The sequence below is a fragment of the Pan troglodytes genome, chromosome 14 (assembly GCF_028858775.2).
Source record: "Pan troglodytes isolate AG18354 chromosome 14, NHGRI_mPanTro3-v2.0_pri, whole genome shotgun sequence".
Classification (NCBI taxonomy): Eukaryota; Metazoa; Chordata; class Mammalia; order Primates; family Hominidae; genus Pan; species Pan troglodytes.
In genome coordinates, this window is record NC_072412.2 from 86,025,246 (window position 1) to 86,042,386 (window position 17,141).

At 44.1% G+C, this 17,141-nt stretch overlaps 1 protein-coding gene across 4 annotated transcripts; it reads right to left on the reverse strand.

The window, feature by feature from the left end:
- Positions 1–4,290: 4,290 nt before the first annotated feature.
- Positions 4,291–9,436, reverse strand: SPRY2 (sprouty RTK signaling antagonist 2). 4 transcript variants are annotated; one of them, XM_529573.7, is made up of 2 exons: positions 8,936–9,436; positions 4,291–6,071 (listed from the first exon to the last, which is right to left on the reverse strand). In XM_529573.7, the coding sequence occupies exon 2, from the start codon at positions 6,018–6,020 to the stop codon at positions 5,073–5,075; it is 948 nt and encodes a 315-aa protein (XP_529573.2). In that variant the 5' UTR covers positions 6,021–6,071; positions 8,936–9,436; the 3' UTR covers positions 4,291–5,072. The 4 variants fall into 4 exon arrangements, with proteins under 4 accessions (XP_529573.2, XP_001142950.1, XP_003952460.1 ...); XM_001142950.6 differs by lacking the exon at positions 8,936–9,436 and adding an exon at positions 8,174–8,424; XM_003952411.6 differs by lacking the exon at positions 8,936–9,436 and adding an exon at positions 7,154–7,975.
- Between the last annotated feature and the right edge of the window lie 7,705 nt (positions 9,437–17,141).

Sequence of the window (17,141 nt, forward strand, 5' to 3'; positions counted from 1 at the left end):
AGCGGTATTCACATTTTGCCTCTCATTATTCACACAGTTGTCTCTTGCGGTGAAAAGGGAGTGGCAGTGTGGCGTACAAATAAAATCTACAGTATAGGACATATACAGTCTTACTCTTATCCTCTTGTGAATGGCCAAACCCATGATGAAATACTCCAGATGTATAGCTTTACTCTGATGATCAGTTTTATGTCAAATCAGATAGGCCTTGTTAAAATTCTAATCTGATCTCCACTCAATGGAGACCCACCCTTAGTATGTCATAAAGAAGTGAGGCATTAGACCAAATTAAAATAGAAATTAACATGACTTTTGCCTTAACGGATATTGCAAACCAGAGACTGGATACTGATACAATAATGACATGACTAGTTAATAACCTACTATTATATGTTTTCTTCATGAAAATAATGTAAAATATTCTCCACAAGTTGACAGACCTGTTTTTGAGCTGTACAAATTCAGCCCATTTTCAAAGTTGAAACTTCTGTGTTTATACCCTGGTCCTTGTGCACATTTAGGAGAGGAAGACAAATGGCCAATTGTGGGTATGACTTCAAGTGAAACTCTAAAACCATTAAACCTTTGAAAATTTTGACCTAAATGCTTAAAAGTTAATAAATTACATCAAACCCATCAACTGCCTATCAAATACCTTACAGCACTGTGCAAGAGCAAATTCATTTATCTGACATCATCAGTACCTTAACTTACATATCCTGGAGTCAAGTAGTCCTTGAGACAGAAGTATACTGAAGAAAGAAGTTATGCAAAAAGTTTGGTTGGGATTACTTGCCTGGGTTTTGGCTTTCTTCTTTCACAGACAATCCCCAGAGCAAGCTACAACATGGCAGAAATTTGGCAGGGCATTAAAATCTCCTCCTCAAAACACATAAATGAATGTTTTAAGTAACAACAATCAAGTTGTCATTCTTATATGAATCTCAAATATAGAGCATCCACAGGTTTAAAAAAAATTAAAAAGCAAGAAACCACAAAAATGATTAAAATTCCCCTAAATGCTTAGCAGTTATGTTTGCATTATCATCATACTTTTACTCTATCACATCAAAATAATGGCCATTGGATTACAAATTTATCATGTTATAATTTTTCATGAACTTTAAATAGAGATTAAGAAATTGAGGTTATTCCTCCATATTTTTTCCCAAGTGAGATAATTTGCAACATTAAAACAGTTATTTTTGGCCAAGTGTGATGAATCACCTGAGATCAGGAGTTCGAGACCAGCCTGGTCAACATGGCAAAACACAATCTCTACTAAACGTACAAAAATTAGCTAGGCATGGTGGCGTGCCCCTGTAGTCCCAGCTACTTGGGAGGCTGAGGTAGGAGAATGGCTTGAACCCGGGAGGCGGAGGTTGCAGTGAGCCAAAATCCCACCACTGCACTCCAGTCTGGGCAACACAGCAAAACTCTGCCTCAAAAAATAATAACCTAATAAATAAATAAAATTGCTGGGTGCGGTGGCTCATGCCTGTAATCTCAGCACTTTGGGAGGCTGAGGTGGGCAGATCACCTGAGGTCAGGTGTTCAAGACCAGCGTGACCAACATAGTGCAACCCCATCTCTACTGAAAATACAAAAATTAGCCGGGCATGGTGGTGCGCACCTGTAATCCCAGCTATTCAGGAGGCTGAAATGAAGCAGGAGACTCTCTTGAACCCGGCAGGCAGAGGTTGCAGTGAGTTGAGATCGCGCCACTGCACTCCAGCCTGGGTTACAGAGCAAGACTTCGTCTCAAAAAATAAAAATAAAAATAAAAAATTATTTTTAATGCAGTGAATGAGTGCCAGTTGCTTTTAATCTATTAGACATAAATATTTAATCTTCCATATTTTGAAAATTAATTCTATGCTGGTATATAGATAAAGTCAACATTTAACAGGTTAGTTGGAAGCTTCTTGAAAAATCCAATTTTCTTTTTTTTTTTTTTTTTTAAGACAGAGTCTTACTCTGTCGTCCAGGCTACAGTGCAGTGACACGATCTTGGCTAACTTCAACCTCCACCTCCCAGGTTCAAGCAATTCTCCGGCCTCAGCCTCTCAAGTAGCTGGGATTATAGGTGCCTGATACCATGCCCACTAATTTGTATTTTTAGTAGAGACGGGGTTGCATCATGTTGGCCAGGTTGGTCTCAAACTCCTGACCTCAAGTGATTCACTTGCCTCAGCCTCCCAAAGTGTTGGGATTACAGGCGTGAGCCACCATGCCTGGGCTCCAATTTTCTTATTTATCTTTAAACAAATTATTTTCATAGGACTTAATATACTTAATTCAAATCCTCTTCAAATTTCAGTTGACTATCACTTTATGCTCAATATTCAAACCAATGAGTTATACTTTAGAGATCAGAGCCCATTAAAAAACTGAATTAGAGGCCGGGCGCGGTGGCTCACGCCTGTAATCCCAGCACTTTGGGAGGCCGAGGCGGGCGGATCACGAGGTCAGGAAATCGAGACCATCCTGGCTAACACGGTGAAACCTAGTCTCTACTAAAAATACAAAAAAATTATCCGGGCGTGGTGGCGGGCACCTGTAGTCCCAGCTAGCCGGGAGGCTGAGGCAGGAGAATGGCGTGAACCCGGGAGGCGGAGCTTGCAGTGAGCCGAGATCGCGCCACTGCATTCCAGCCTGGGCGACAGAGCGAGACTCTGTCTCAAAAAAAAAAAAAGAAAACCAAGTTAGAAAGCAATTCCTAGGTCAGTAGTTGCCACACTGCACATAATCACTTGTAGAATGATTAAAAATGCTAATTTCTAGGCCACACCATCAGATTCTGACTCAGTAACTATGGGAAGAGGTTCTTACTTTTTCAATAAACAATGACATCTGATGCAATATGTCTAAGAATACTTTGAAAGCCACTTATGCGGTGAAAAAAAATATTTAACTCACAATTTTTATACCAAAAAGAGCTCTGTCAATGCACATGGCAGTTTTTGATGAACAAAGCTAATCAGTCAAAATTTTTGTGCTTTACACATCTTGAAAACTACATAATGAATAAGAAACCCTACCCTATTCTCCAGCAACGGAATTCTTCCTTAGACCACCAGGGTGACGTTTTAAGAGTGTTAGAATTGAAACATTCAGTTACTCAAAGTTGAAGCTTAAATCATTTCTAAGTTAACTATGTTTCTTAGAGGAAGTCAGAGGAAATTGAAGGTCCTTAGAGCAATGTCTTAATGTAGGAGGCTATATAGTTCCTTGAAAGCCAATTTTAAAAAACAAAACAGAAGACAACCTGTACTAAGGAGCCTCAGAACAGGAAACAAGAGATTAAACAATAATGACAGATAAATTATTTTCTAGACTTCCGGTGATTCTTGGCAGCAAAAGTACAAACTTTTGGAAAAAAAAAAAAAAAAAGTCAGCCACAAAGTGACTAATCAAGTGACTTAAAACCTAGTATTTGTCAAGATGGGCTTGCAGCAGCTTGCTGTACCTTTGCTTCTAAAAGACAGCTCCAAGCACACTGACTCTCACGCTGCATCTTTTTCCCAGAGCAACAATTTTCTGAATAATCTGATTGAATAAGTCAGGGCCTTAAATTGGCCTTCTTTGTCTTGAGTAAGACCAATATCAGATCAAATTTTATGATACCAAATACCAGAATCAAAGCAAGTTCTATTTTTCATGTCTTTTCTAACATAAGGAATTAGGTAAAATGGTGATGTTTCAGAGTCAAAAATTAAATAGACTGGAAAAAACACTGCCACGATCAGCTAAGTCAAGAAAATATTTTTGGCCTTAATTTTAAGAACTGATCTGTGAATACTGCATGTCTGAGACACAGGTGACATTCAATAAATGTTTATTGAGCTAAACTCATTTCACTAGTTTTGAATTATCCTCATGGAATTAATCCTTGATACTGTATATAAAGAAAAAGCTTAACTGTTAATTTTTAAGGAAAGTCTCCTGAATCAAAGATTTAAAAAAACAAAAAAACAAAAAAAAAACCTCTGCAGAACAAACACAAGTCAGATAATCTGCAAAAAAAAAAGGGGGGGGGGGAGGAACAAGAACAATGATATAGCTAAAATCAGCTCCCATATAAGTACAGATAGTAAGTTAAATGTTGTTCTCTTGATTGCTAGAATTGTCTCTGAAAAATCATCAAATCCAGCTTACTTTAAAGCAGCAATCATAAAATAATTCTATAGACAAGTGATTAACTATTTCATTAAAATGTTACCCTTAACATAAAATGTAGTTTCTTACACTTGAAAGAAACAAAAGATAAAAGAAGACAAAACAGCTCAGTTTAATTTCAAACGTTAATATATTTTCTATTTTATATTGGACATATGCATCTGTAACCCCTCATTTGCAGCAACTATCACATCCTCATAAAAGGGGCAAAATTTGTAAGATGCCTCTTAAAATAAATATTCTTTTTTATAAAATAATAAAACTTCAAATAAATATTCTTTACACTAAACAATATGTTGAAAAAATTAGAAAATAAAGGTTGAATTTTACTGTAACTGTACAATATACATGAAGTCCAAAGGGAAATCAGAGTCTTACAATAAAGGCTTTCTGTAAGGCAAAATACAATCTAAAAACATACTGATTGATTCACATTCTTCCGAATGTACAACATATTAGTATAATATTTTGTGTCTGTGCCATGTAATGTGGCACAACTTGTTTTTCACAGTTGCAAATATTATTGTATATACAAAAATATAGCACATTCTCTCTGGAGAAAACAATGGAAAAAAGTCATCTGCTAATTTACAAGTTTTGCAAGTACTATTCACAAACAAAAACTTTGCCTAGGAGTGTCTGTGTTGCTTTAGCTTATGCAATACATGGGTCACCAAGTTCTGTATCTCATACTTTGAGCTCCATTAGCTGAGTTCTAACAAGCATATCAGTTAAAACGGCACATGAACAAAAAGCATTTCACCGCAAACAGCAAAGACTATCCCAACTTTCTATTAACAGTGCCAAGATTATAACTGTTTAGTTGGTTGCATATGTGTATTAAAAAAAGAAAGAAAAAATCCTCATTACTGTAATATTCCTGATTAATGATGCTATGTTGGTTTTTCAAAGTTCCTAGGGGGGACAGTGGGAACTTTGCAGCAAACTGTGTTTGAGTTTTTACAGCGGCAACCAGGCCTGTTAACCCGGTCATAACACCCCTGGCACAATTTAAGGCAACCCTTGGCTGGAAGGTAACACCATAAACAAGGCAAAAAGAGGGACATGACACCCATGGCTGACCATCGTGTACAACAGTGAGACTGGCTGCAAGAACATGGGTTGTCAGCACAGTTGTCCTCATCATCATTAGAACAGTGATAGAAGAGACCTTTCACACAGCATACACAAGTCCCATAGTCAATCACGTTCTGGGCCGAGCAAAGGCACTGCTTGTCGCAGATCCAGTCTGATGGCAGAGGCCTTGGGTAGGTGCACTCCTTACATTTGCACTTGCCACAGTCCTCACACCTGTAGGCGTGCAGGCCCAAATCTTCCTTGCTCAGTGGCTTAAGCTCACCTGGCTTGAGCTCAGATTTGGGTTGCACCCGGATTATCCCATCAGCAACAGGCCCGGAGGAGAAGGATGATCCTAGCAGTCTCTGTTCAGAGGAGCTGCTGCTGGTACTTGTCCTCGTACTGCTCCGCGACCCTGAGCTGACCGTGCTTATGGATCTGGACAGAGGGGCTCGTGCAGAAGAATGGACCTGCGAGTGCTGGAGCCTAGGAGGCTGGCGGTGCTCAGGCAGACCGTGGAGTCTCTCGTGTTTGTGCTGAGTGGAGGGGCGAGGAGCAGGCTTGAGCCCAGGTCTTGGGACGACAGTAGGCCCCTCTGTGTACTCATTGGTGTTTCGGATGGCTCTGATCTGATCCAGAGACAAGACATGTACCTGCTGGGTGAGGGCGTCTCTGGGGTCGGGCTCCCCACGCTGTCTGCCACCGTCACGGGGCGTCTGCAGCAAGGGCTGCGACCCGTTGCCACTCTGAGCTCTGGCCTCCATCAGGTCTTGGAAGTGTGGTCACTCCAGCAGGCTTAGAACACATCTGAACTCCTGAGGAAGCCAAGAGGAAAGAACGGTTGATACTCTAAGATACTTCCCACTCTCCACCCACCTGAATTGACTCCTCACTTCCCACTTTCCCTAGAGAAACAGGATTTGAAATGGAATGGCAGTAGGGAGGTATTAGCCATATGATCAACAACGCATGTACCCAAAAGTAAAAATTACGGCGGGCTACTGACAATTCTGTAATCCTGTGATGTACAACAATACAAAGCTGATCTTTGAGTCACTTAAGTAAGAATTCCTTATTCAAAGAAACATACAATTTGTAAGGTTCAGGTTCAACGTAAAAATCGCAAGGAAGTATTGCTGGAATATAACACTGCTACCAATGTTTTCAAAAGTTGAAAATCCTTTCAAAATTTGAAATAGGTTTCCATTTGTCATAGTCATTTTTGCCTTAAGCGTTAATAATGCAACCTAGAAGATTCTTTCTTGGTTCTTAATTTTTACTTTTACATCAAACACTTTAACTGTGACGTATACGGCATTCTGTAACTTTTTCAAACCAGGTAGAATGAATATGGCATGCAAAAAAGTAAATACCCAAATTCTACAACAATCATGCCATTTTTTATTAATTGTATAGTAGCACAAAGTTATAGAACTAAAAGCAAATCAAATCCTATTAGGTGCCAGAAACACATTAAAGCAAACTTAACAACAAGAAGACAAGAATTTATTTTCAACTTCTCAACAACTTAAGAATTAAGTATTTTACAGTCTGATAGCCTAGAACACCACCTTAGATTCTGCAGCTAAAAGGTTGTTCTCCCTGCTAATTGAGAACACCAACGAAGTGATAATAACCAGAAAAGCGTTTTAAAAATTCAAATGTCACATTTCGTATCTAGCATTCTGTCAAGGAATTCCTTAAACTGCAGTCCTTCTTCAATTTCAAAACGATCACCCCCTTTCCCAAGCCTATATGACAATAAAAAGTATAAAACAGGCAAAAGTGGACCTTTATCCGATCTCCGCTCTTTAGAATAGAGGCCACAGCGAACAAGGCAGGTGACAAACGTCTCCCAATTCGGAGCAAGGCAGTGCTGGAAACCGGATCTCCTCACCTCCAAAAGAATGGCAGAAGACAACGCTGCCCTTTGCTTTCACTTAGTTTATCGCCTCTCTGTGCCCCAACACCGTCCCCAGCAGGTGGGACACAGCCGATCCCCAGGGGAGTTTCTCCAGGCGGACTGACGCTGTCCATGGGCCAGGCTGCCCCCCTGCTTACGATCCCCAGACTCAGACAGGCGGGGGCCACGGGCGCCTCCGAAGGGTACGTGTCACGAAATGCAGGAGCACACTTCCCCCGCCTCCCTCTCCCCAGCTAAGATCTCCCCCAACTCAAAAGAACTGCCTTCCAGCCCCAAGGAGCCACTCCGCCCCCAGGCAGAGGTCACGCCGCCCACTGCCAGGCTTTCTGCAAAGCCCCTCGGACATCCGGCACAGGTTTCCCACCCCGACACTGCGAGCACGAAAGCCCTGCCTGAGACACGCAGCCAGGACGCACAAGTCCAACCCACGCACACACAGCGACTCCACGCTGCACTGACCGAAGGGGGCATTGCCTGTAATCTGCACACGCCTATCTCCTTTTGGGTCGAGAGAAAAAAAAAAAGATATCATATTTCTTAAAGTGAAAGAAAAATGGCTTTTTTTAAAAAGGGCATTTTCCAGGGTCCCACTGCTCACTCCGGGCGCGCAGGACCCAGCTCCCGGAGCTGTAAACTTTCGGTACAGATTTGCTTGCAGTCAAAGTAGCATCTTTGAAATAAAAGGGGGCTTTTTTGTTTTTATTTTTTAAGTGATTTCTGCCGATCCGATCCCTGGCCTCCTTCTTCGAAGCTGGACTCCCTACCTCCGCCCCTCTTCTCTTTCCCAGTCCCCCCTCCCCTTTGAAAGTGCTTTGAAACCCCCATTAAGAACAGTGTGTGATCAGACTGAGGATTAGGGGAAAAGAACTTCAGCTCTAGGGTGGGGCAAACGGACACAGAAACTGCTTTGTAAAAAACACACAAGAATCCAAATTAAAACACAGCAACAACAACAACAAAAGGAAATAAAAAATTGCCTCTTTTGCCACCTACTTTCAGGTAATGGAAAATGATCGCGACCGCTTGATGACTTTCTTCCTGCGCTGGGTCAGCCCGAGCTTCCAAAAATAAAATAAGTGTGACCCAGGCTGACCACGAAGAACGGAAGAGAGAGAGCTGCACTTCCGAACCGCAGAGACCCGGCGCCAGGCAAGGCGACGCTCCCACCCGCTCCGGGCTAGACCGACCACACGGTGCAGAGGTGGGCACTCCCTCCACCCGGCACCCTGCCTTTTTCTCACCCTGGGGGTCTCCTGCCCCCGAGGCGGGCAACCTGTGTCCCCCAGCCCCACCAGCGCCCCGCCTAGGGCAGCCTCTCCCTGGACTTTGCCTTCCACCAAGAGGAGGAACAGGTTAGAAATGCGGTCGCCTGCAAAGGCAACCTGGAAAATACAAGTGTTTTTCTCTCCCTCTCCCGCTCTCAGCGCCGAATTCGCGGCCAGTGCACGGCTGGGAGCAGACTTCAGGCTAGCTGTCCTCCGTCCCAACCCCCTAGAGCGCGGGCGCGCGGGGTCGCCTGTCGGGGACACTGCACGGGGTGCATACAGAAGTCCCCGCAGAGGCAGGCCGAGCCCAAGCCCCGGGCGAGGCAGGTCCGCGGGGAGCGCCCCGGATCCTCGCGAAGACCCTGCGGGATTTGAGAAAGGGAGGCTCGGGGAGAGACGGACCCAACTCCTGGTCCGGCTGCACCTACTCCATGTTGCCCACAACGCGCCGGCCGCGGCGCCAGGAGAGGAAGAGCCAAACGTGCCTCACCGTGATCGCGGCTTTGCACCAACCCCTCTCCCTTGGATTCTCTTCTTTCTGCGATGTGCAAATAAATCCAGTCTCGATGCAAACTTTTTTCCTTTCCAACCTCTGCTTCAGACCAACTTCCGAGCAATCGGCGGGAGAAAAAAAGAGAATTCGGAGCCAAATTCCCCGCTGATGAACACTCCGGGGTTCGGGGCTGGAGACGACCCCCCTTCTACAAGCGCACGCGGAGTATTTCCTCTTTTTTCTCAATGAACAAGAGGCCGAAGCGCCAACGGCAAGTCCCTTTTCCTGGCAGATGAGCGAATGGGAAAAGAAAACGGCCTTACGGAGAACCTAAAGCCAGATCGCCAAGTGGTGCGGCCGGGGCCGCGTCGTAGCGGAGGCGGCGCGGGGGCGCGGGCCGGGCCGGGCCGGGCGGGCGCGGGGGCCTGGGCGCTGCGCGCTCCGCCGGCCCCTCTCCTCCGCTAGCGCTGCGGCGCGCAGCTCTCGGCTGTGCAGACTGGGCGTTGTGGAGGCGAGGCAGCGAGGCCGAGGCGGGGGCGGTGGGTGCGGAGGAGGAGGAAGAGGAGGAGGAGGAGGAGGAGGAGGAGGAGGAGGGTCTGGGGCCCGCCCGGGGGGGGGCTCGCCGTTGGCCTGCGCCCTCGCCTTTCCGGAGGAGGCAGGGAGCTCTGCGGCGGCCGCGGCAGCAGTAAATGGCGTCATGTGGATCCGAGGCGGAACAGAGCAGTTGTTGTCCCAGAGGATATATCGCATCCGGTCCCAGCTCATTGGCTCCGCGGGGCTACATTCACTCACACTCCAGCGCCCGCCAGCGCTCCGAGCCGCAGGAGGCATTCAAAAGGGCAACCGCGCCGCCCCGCGCGTCCCCAGGCCGGTCCTGCCGCCCGAGCGCCGTCACGCGGGGCGCCCGCGGGGCCGGGCTGGGCACTGCAGGGTCAGTTTATCTAGTTTCAAGGAAACACTGACCTTAAGGTTTGCCCAGAGGCAATGAGGACGAGCCAGAGGCTCGAGCTGACTTAGGGAACTTTCTCCTTGCCACCAGGAAAGGGGAATGAACATTTAAGACTAATCCGGGCCACGCAGTGTTAGCATGAAAAACAAGTTGCAGGTTTTAAGACTTTATCCAGAATCCATTTCAAGTCTACCTCTCCCCTTTTCTGTTCCCCTTTGCGGAGCGGGTGACGGGGGCTGGAGCAGGGGGAGAAGAAGGGGGAGGGGAAGGGGAGCGGGAAGTGAGGTGGGAGGGCTATTGGTTTATTCTTTGTCTACTGGATTAACCCGATTATACACCAGGCACCAGCACAAACCGCCTCCCCCACCGCCGAGCCTTGTACGGGAGGAACGGAATGCAGATTCGAGTTTCAAGTACCTTCTGCTCTTGCTGGGATTTGCTTTTGATTGTGTCGACTTGTAGTTTTTCCGTTTATTAGAATTTCATTTTTAAGGGGGGTTATCTATGAATGGAGGCTTTTTGAAGAGCTTCCTTACTATTTTGCTTCATGCAATAGCTAAAGTCTACAGTCTAAGCCTTTTAACTTAATTCATTAATAGACAGGAACATGATTACTCAGGGCGACAGCATGGGTTTCCGAAATGGGGGGGCGGGGGGGAGGGAAGGGTTGGCTCACTGCAGATTTCCTTCTTCCCTTAACTAAAAGTCATCCTTCATTTCCCACTTTTCTTGCCACCTAGAACATTTCTCAAGATTCTGTTGTCCATGTTGAAGGTGTACTATTCTTTCCCATTTACAAAAAAAAAAAAAATAAAGATAGAAAATGCATACATATGCACTGTCCTAGCTGCCGTTCATTTACTAAGAAATGTGCCTTCACGTGGGAGCACCAGTGGAAAATTAAAACTTGCGCATACACACGCCTAATATTGCATTCTGTCGAGCGACTTACAGAATGCTTTTACTTTACAGGGAAGTACCTGCTTGTACGGTCAAAATTCCCGAATAGCACCTGCGATCTTGCCCCATGCGGGGTGTTCTTGAAAGCAGTGTTAGGAAAACATGGTGCTTCACTCGTCCAGCTTTAACCCAATCCATTTGCAGCTACCCTGGAACTAGCTGCCTTCTTCTGAGCTCCTGCTCTAGAATGTCCCCAGCGCGCTCTCTGCCTCGCTGCGGTCTCACCCTGACTTCTCCATGTTTCTCTAGGGCTCTCCTCTTTCTCTAGGGATTTGGAACCAGAGATGGCAAGGGAAGTGGCATGCGTTATTTCCGGGCGCTGGCCTACGTCCCCCGACCCCTAAGGTGAGGGTGGACGAGGCTACAACGGCCTGCTCCCGAGCGTCCCGGGACTGCGGGCGCAAAACAGCTGGGCCTCTCTGGCCACAGCCGCTCGCCGGACGCCCGAATCCATTGAGCCGGCGGTGAATGCAGGCGCCGCTGCGCTCGCGGCCCCTCTGGCCACCAGGGGGCGCCCGCCCGGCGCGGGGCTAAGGCTGCTTTCTTCTCCGGGACACGACGCGGACAGGCTGGGTTACCTTCCAAAACGTGTGTGCATTAGGCCGGCTGGTTTAAAATGAATACAAAGATATTAATATAAACGACACAGAAGATAGCTTTCCCTCCTGTCTGCTTGGGAGGGTCAAAGCCTGGTTGTGAAAGGCTAGGCAGGAACGTGCTGCCGGTGTGCGGCCAGCAAGTCTCTCGAGCAGAGCAGGTGAAAGCAACGCCGTCGCTTCGCCTCTTCAAACTCCTGCACTCGATGGCGGCTTTTTAGGAGACATCTGTGCCTTGCTTGTCTCCCAGCGCTGCAGGAACTTTGCGAAGACACATCGTTAGGGATCAAAGCATGCAATGGAATTTAGATCAGGAACTTCCAGCTGTTTAGAGAACCTTATATTTTTATGGAGTTAATAGGGGAAAATCTAGAAATTTATATCTTATCTTCCATGAGCTGTAAAGAATCTCATGTCATCTAGCTCTTCCTCCCACCCCCTTTCCTCACAATCTCCAGTTTGCTGACTGGGAAAACATTTAACCTGTAACTTAAGTTCAAGATAAACACAAGAACCCTTTGGATTCTTTCTAATTTACTCCTTAGTCTTTATATTAATTACTGCAACTGTTACTCTTTTTCAGAGACTGAAGAGTATCAAGCTACTATATTGTGCCTCCAAAGTTTAGAGAATTATAATCCAAAAGAGGAACTATGTTTTTGTGTATGTATGATGCATGCACAATGAAATGTCTAGTGCAGCTATTGTAATGTGTCCCCAAACTGATTCTCATGTTACATTCCAAAATTATAACTGAGACTAATTTTGGAAGATACTTTCAGAAGTATGATAGAATGTAAGGCAAAACTTAACACTACACACACACACACACAAACCTGTTTTCAACTGTGTTGTGGAACGTTCTAGAGAGACAACTCTGACACATGAATAGGTGTTGCCATTTGCCTAATGCTGGAAAATACAGAATCTAATTCTGGAAAATGCAGAAATCCATGCTGCACCAATAACTCACTTCTAAGTTTCTTTCTTTCTTTCTTTTTTGAGACGGAGTTTCCCTCTTATTACCCAGGGTGGAGTGCAATGGTGCGATCTTGGCTCACTGCAGCCTCCGCCTCCCGGGTTCAAGCGATTCTCCTACCTCAGTCTCCCAAGTAGCGGGGATTACAAGTATCCGCCACCAAGCCCGGCTGATTTTTTGTAATTTTTTAGTAGAGATGGGGTTTCACCATGTTGGCTAGGCTGGTCTCGAACTCCTGACCTCAAGCGGTCCACCCACCTTGGCCTCCCAAAGTGCTGAGATTACAGGCATGAGCCACCACGCTTGGCCCCAAGTTTCTAATACTCACCAAGTAACATACCTTCCTAGTACTTGTCGTTAAATAGGACTCTGGTCACACACTTGGGATCTGTCATCTCTGGCTTCATTTTATATTCTGTGTTCATTTATTTATAATTACTTCATTTTACAACTATAATCTCAACTTTTTTCAATGAGACAGTACATAAAATATGTGCATTTTGTTTTTTCCAATCTTTGGTTGAAGGCATCAATAGACATGCTTCTTTGCTAGTAGGTGTGTTGAGTGAGTTGAAGTGAGATATTTGTAAGATTGCACTTGCTGGCTGGTGTAAGCTTTGAATTTATGTTGTAGTAACGGGAGAGTGCATGTTTTAGCAACTGTAGCTCGTTTTTCTGGGATTGAACAAACCACTTGGCCTTAATAGGTTTAGTCCTAGTACTGATATATTGCAATGATATCACACATTCTTGAGAAAAAGAATGAATAGCTATTTGGTTAGTTTGTTAGTTCTATTACCAAGGCAATCTATTTGAAGATGGCACAGAATGTAACAGTGTGTGCTGCTTCCACGACTAACAATTTGGGGCTTTCAACCATTATCTCTCCTAACAGCCCAGTTGCAATAGTAAAATTAGTCTATGCATGGCCTCTTCAGGGACCTTCCTGAGAGAAAGGGTTTTGTAATGATGGACCTTTTGTTTTGACAACTGTGACTCTAGTCATTTCACTTTTGAATTTCCCAAATTCTGTTGATAATGCCTCTAGAAGGGAATTGGGAGTGGCTGTAACAAAAGATGCAAAGGAATTCAAAATAGACCACTTGAGTTCTTATCTAGATTGCTTGAAGGACTGGAAACAGTTATCTCTGGATCTAACCTTCTTTGGAGATATATTCTTTATCCCTAACTAAACTGGGGGAAAGCTCTGGGGTTCTCTCAGGGTAAGAGGGGTGGTGTTGCAGAGTCGACCTTGAGCTCCAGGCTCCTGCGGGTCTGGTTTTTTCCGGAGGCCTTGTATTCAACTGGGATCCACCTGGTGATTTTTACTGGTTAATTAATGAATACTCCTGTGAGATGCATGCACATTATGACTACAGTTTATGCAAGGTCTGATGTGAACTGAAGTTCTATAGCAAGGCAGAAACAGAACTTCTCTACTGGCCAACACGATTTTTCTCATTATTTTTTTCAATTTATTTATCCTTTGGTTTGAAGATTAAACTTCTTTGTAGGACTGATGTGTGCAGAGAAAACCTAATCAGTGAGGACATTGCATTCTTTCACTGCATTTCCCTGAATAGCCCTGGGTTTATTTGTTTTTGTTTGTTTTTAACATTTGATCCCCTATGTTCTGGATCATATAAGCAAAAATCATTAATTGAAATTAGTATTTGGATATTACTGGCCAAGATTAGTAGCAGTTGGAAGATTTTAGCCCCTGAATAGTTGGAGGGTTTTGCTTTTATACTTCCTATTATGTGGACACTTGGTCAAAAGGGCATAGGAAGTTCAACCTGTTCTCTAAGAAAGATGTAGTTCAACAGATTCCACTTAAGCCATTCTTACTGTGCAGATGCCACACAGTATCAGGGCTGCCGGCCAGCTCGGAATTAACCTCCGCTAACAGATCAAGTCCAAAATTGTTCAGTTTGGTAAACGGACTATGATTGCATGCAGATTTAGTTTGTTTGTTCCTTTGGACGGAAGTGTTTTGAAGTTACAGAGAATCATTTGAGAATATTGTGGGGTAGGTAGAAACAGCTTTGTTTGTGCATATTGTGTTGGATGGAACTTTAAAGGATAGACTGCTCCAAGGATCTGGAGACTATATATCAAGGCTGCCTTGGACTTCTTTGGAACCTGGAATTGAAACAGGAAGATTCTTCACTCTCTCATTCATTTTCTTTTCTTTTCTTTTCTTTGCTCTCTCTCTCTTTTTTTTTTTTTTTTTTTTTTTTTTTTTGACAGGTCTCACTCTGTTACCCAGGCTGATGTGCAGTGGTGTGGTCATGGCTCACTGCAACCTTGACCTCCCTGGCTCAAGGGATCCTCCCACCGCAGCCTCACAAGTAGCTGGGACTACAGTCACATGCCACCACGCCAAGCTAATTTTTAAAATTGTTAGTAGACATGAGGTCTTATTATGTTGCCCAGGCTGGTCCTGAATTCCTAGGCTCAAATGATCATTCTGTGTCAGCCTCCCAAAGTAGCTTACAGTGGCTTACAGGAGTGAGCCACTGTGCCCAGCCCAGCATTTCATTCTTAAAAAAAGAAAGCACTCACTCCGATCTCTGTAGACACTAGACACTCAATAAACGCTTTTCAATGAATGAATGAAATTAAGAAGTATAATTAGGCCGGGTGTGGTGGCTGACACCTGTAATCCCAGCACTTTGGGAGGCCAAGGTGGGTGGATCCTCTAAGGTCGGGAGTTCGAGACCAGCCTGACCAACATGGTGAAACCCCGTCTCTACTAAAAATACAAAAATTAGCTGGGCGTGGTGGCGCATGCCTGTAATCCCAGCTACTCAGGAGGCTGAGGCAGGAGAATCGCTAGAACCTGGCAGGCGGAGGTTGCGGTGAGCCAAGATCATGCCATTGCACTCCAGCCTGGGAAACAAGAGTGAAATTCCATCTAAAAAAAAAAAAAGAAAAGAAAAGTATGATTAAAATAAGATAATATTTTAAAGTCTTAATTTTGTTAAAGGAAATTCACAGTTTTTGAATTCTTTAATGGCAGAACTTAAGTCATACTGCTGTTCTAGAAATTACCATTGTGTTTTGCATAATTATTAGAAAGTGACTGAAACAAGTTTGTTAAGGCTATGATTATTTTGTTTTGTTTTGTTTTTTGAGACAGAGTTTTGCTTTGTCGCCCAGGCTAGATTACAGTGGCACAATCATAGCTCACTGCAACCTCTGCTTCCTGGGTTCAAGTGATTCTCTTGCCTCAGCCTCCTGAGTAGCTGGGACTACAGGCTACCTATTAGCCTGTCACCATGTCCGGCTAATTTTTGTATTTTTTCTAGAGGTGGGTTTCACTATATTGGCCAGGCTGGTCTTGAACTCTTGACCTCAAGTGATCCACCCACCTTGGCCTCCCAAAGTGCTGGGATTACAGGCATGAGCCACTGCGTCTAGCCAGGGCTATGACTTTTAATAGGTGAAATATTAAATACTTATTAAATTACAAATAAATCTTTATGGAAATGTTAGGTAACTGGAAATAAAGCTGTAGGGAACATCTAGTTTTAAACTATATAACAAAGAAATTAGCAAAGAGGATGATGATGGGTGGATAAAGAATGTAGGTAAAAGTAAACTTTTTACTTTGAAAGATATGACTATATTAATAATTAAAATTAAGTGTTAAACTGTAATTTCAAATAAGAAGTTAGCAGTCTGTTAACTTTCAAGAACACATTTTAAAAATAGCTCAAGGAAGCCGTCAATTAGTGGACAGTTTGCCGTTCATGTTGTATGTGAGAAATCCCCTTGCACTTTTCGTAAGTATTCTTCTCACCCTCATTTTACACCACAGAGACCTTCTTGCATTATATCCTAAAATGTGTTAAAATAAATATATGAGCAGAATTAAAAATTAGATCTTCAGTCTGGGCACAGTGCTTCATGCTTGTAATCCCAGCACTTTGGGAGGCTGAGGAGGATGGATCACCTGAGGTCAGGAGTTCAAGACCAGCCTGGCCAACATGGTGAAACCCCGTCTCTACTAAAAATGCAAAAATTAGCCAGGCATGGTGGTACACATCTGCAGTCCCAGGTACTTGGGAGGCTGAGGCAGAATTGCTTGAATGCAGGAGGCAGAGGTTGCATTGAGCCGAGATCCTGCCACTGTACTCCAGCCTAGGTGACAGAGAGACACTCTGTCTCAAAAAAAAAAAAAAGAAAGAAAAAAGAAAAAGAAATTAGATTTTCAAAATCATTATTTTCTTTTTTTAAACTGTAGTTGCTAATAGAAAAAGATGCTCAAGATTTAACTTTTGATATCATAATAGGTTCCAGAGACTTTGGTAGTTCAAGAGAGCTGGATTTGGATGCAATCTAGACCACTTTGGGTGAATCTGATCACAATTGCCTGTTGCTTAGATTCTCCCCTGGCTTCACATTACTTTCTAGGTAAAGATCCAAGTCTTTCAAACAACTTCAAGGTCCTACTCTGGTCTGGCTGTTTTCCCTCACCAGACTCCTGTTACACCAGTTCTCTTCTCTTTTCTTTTCTTTCTGTTTTTACACACTCTCTTGCTTTCTACCCTGCAATTATGAAGGCTACTTTTTAGTTGCTCAGAAGCACCTCTCTCCTGCAACAGGGCCTTATTACATGCTATTCCCTGATGCACTTTTCTTATTAACCTTATTTGCTTTATTAACTCTTATTTATCTTTCTCTTTTCATTCTCTTTCTTTCTTTTTTTTAGAC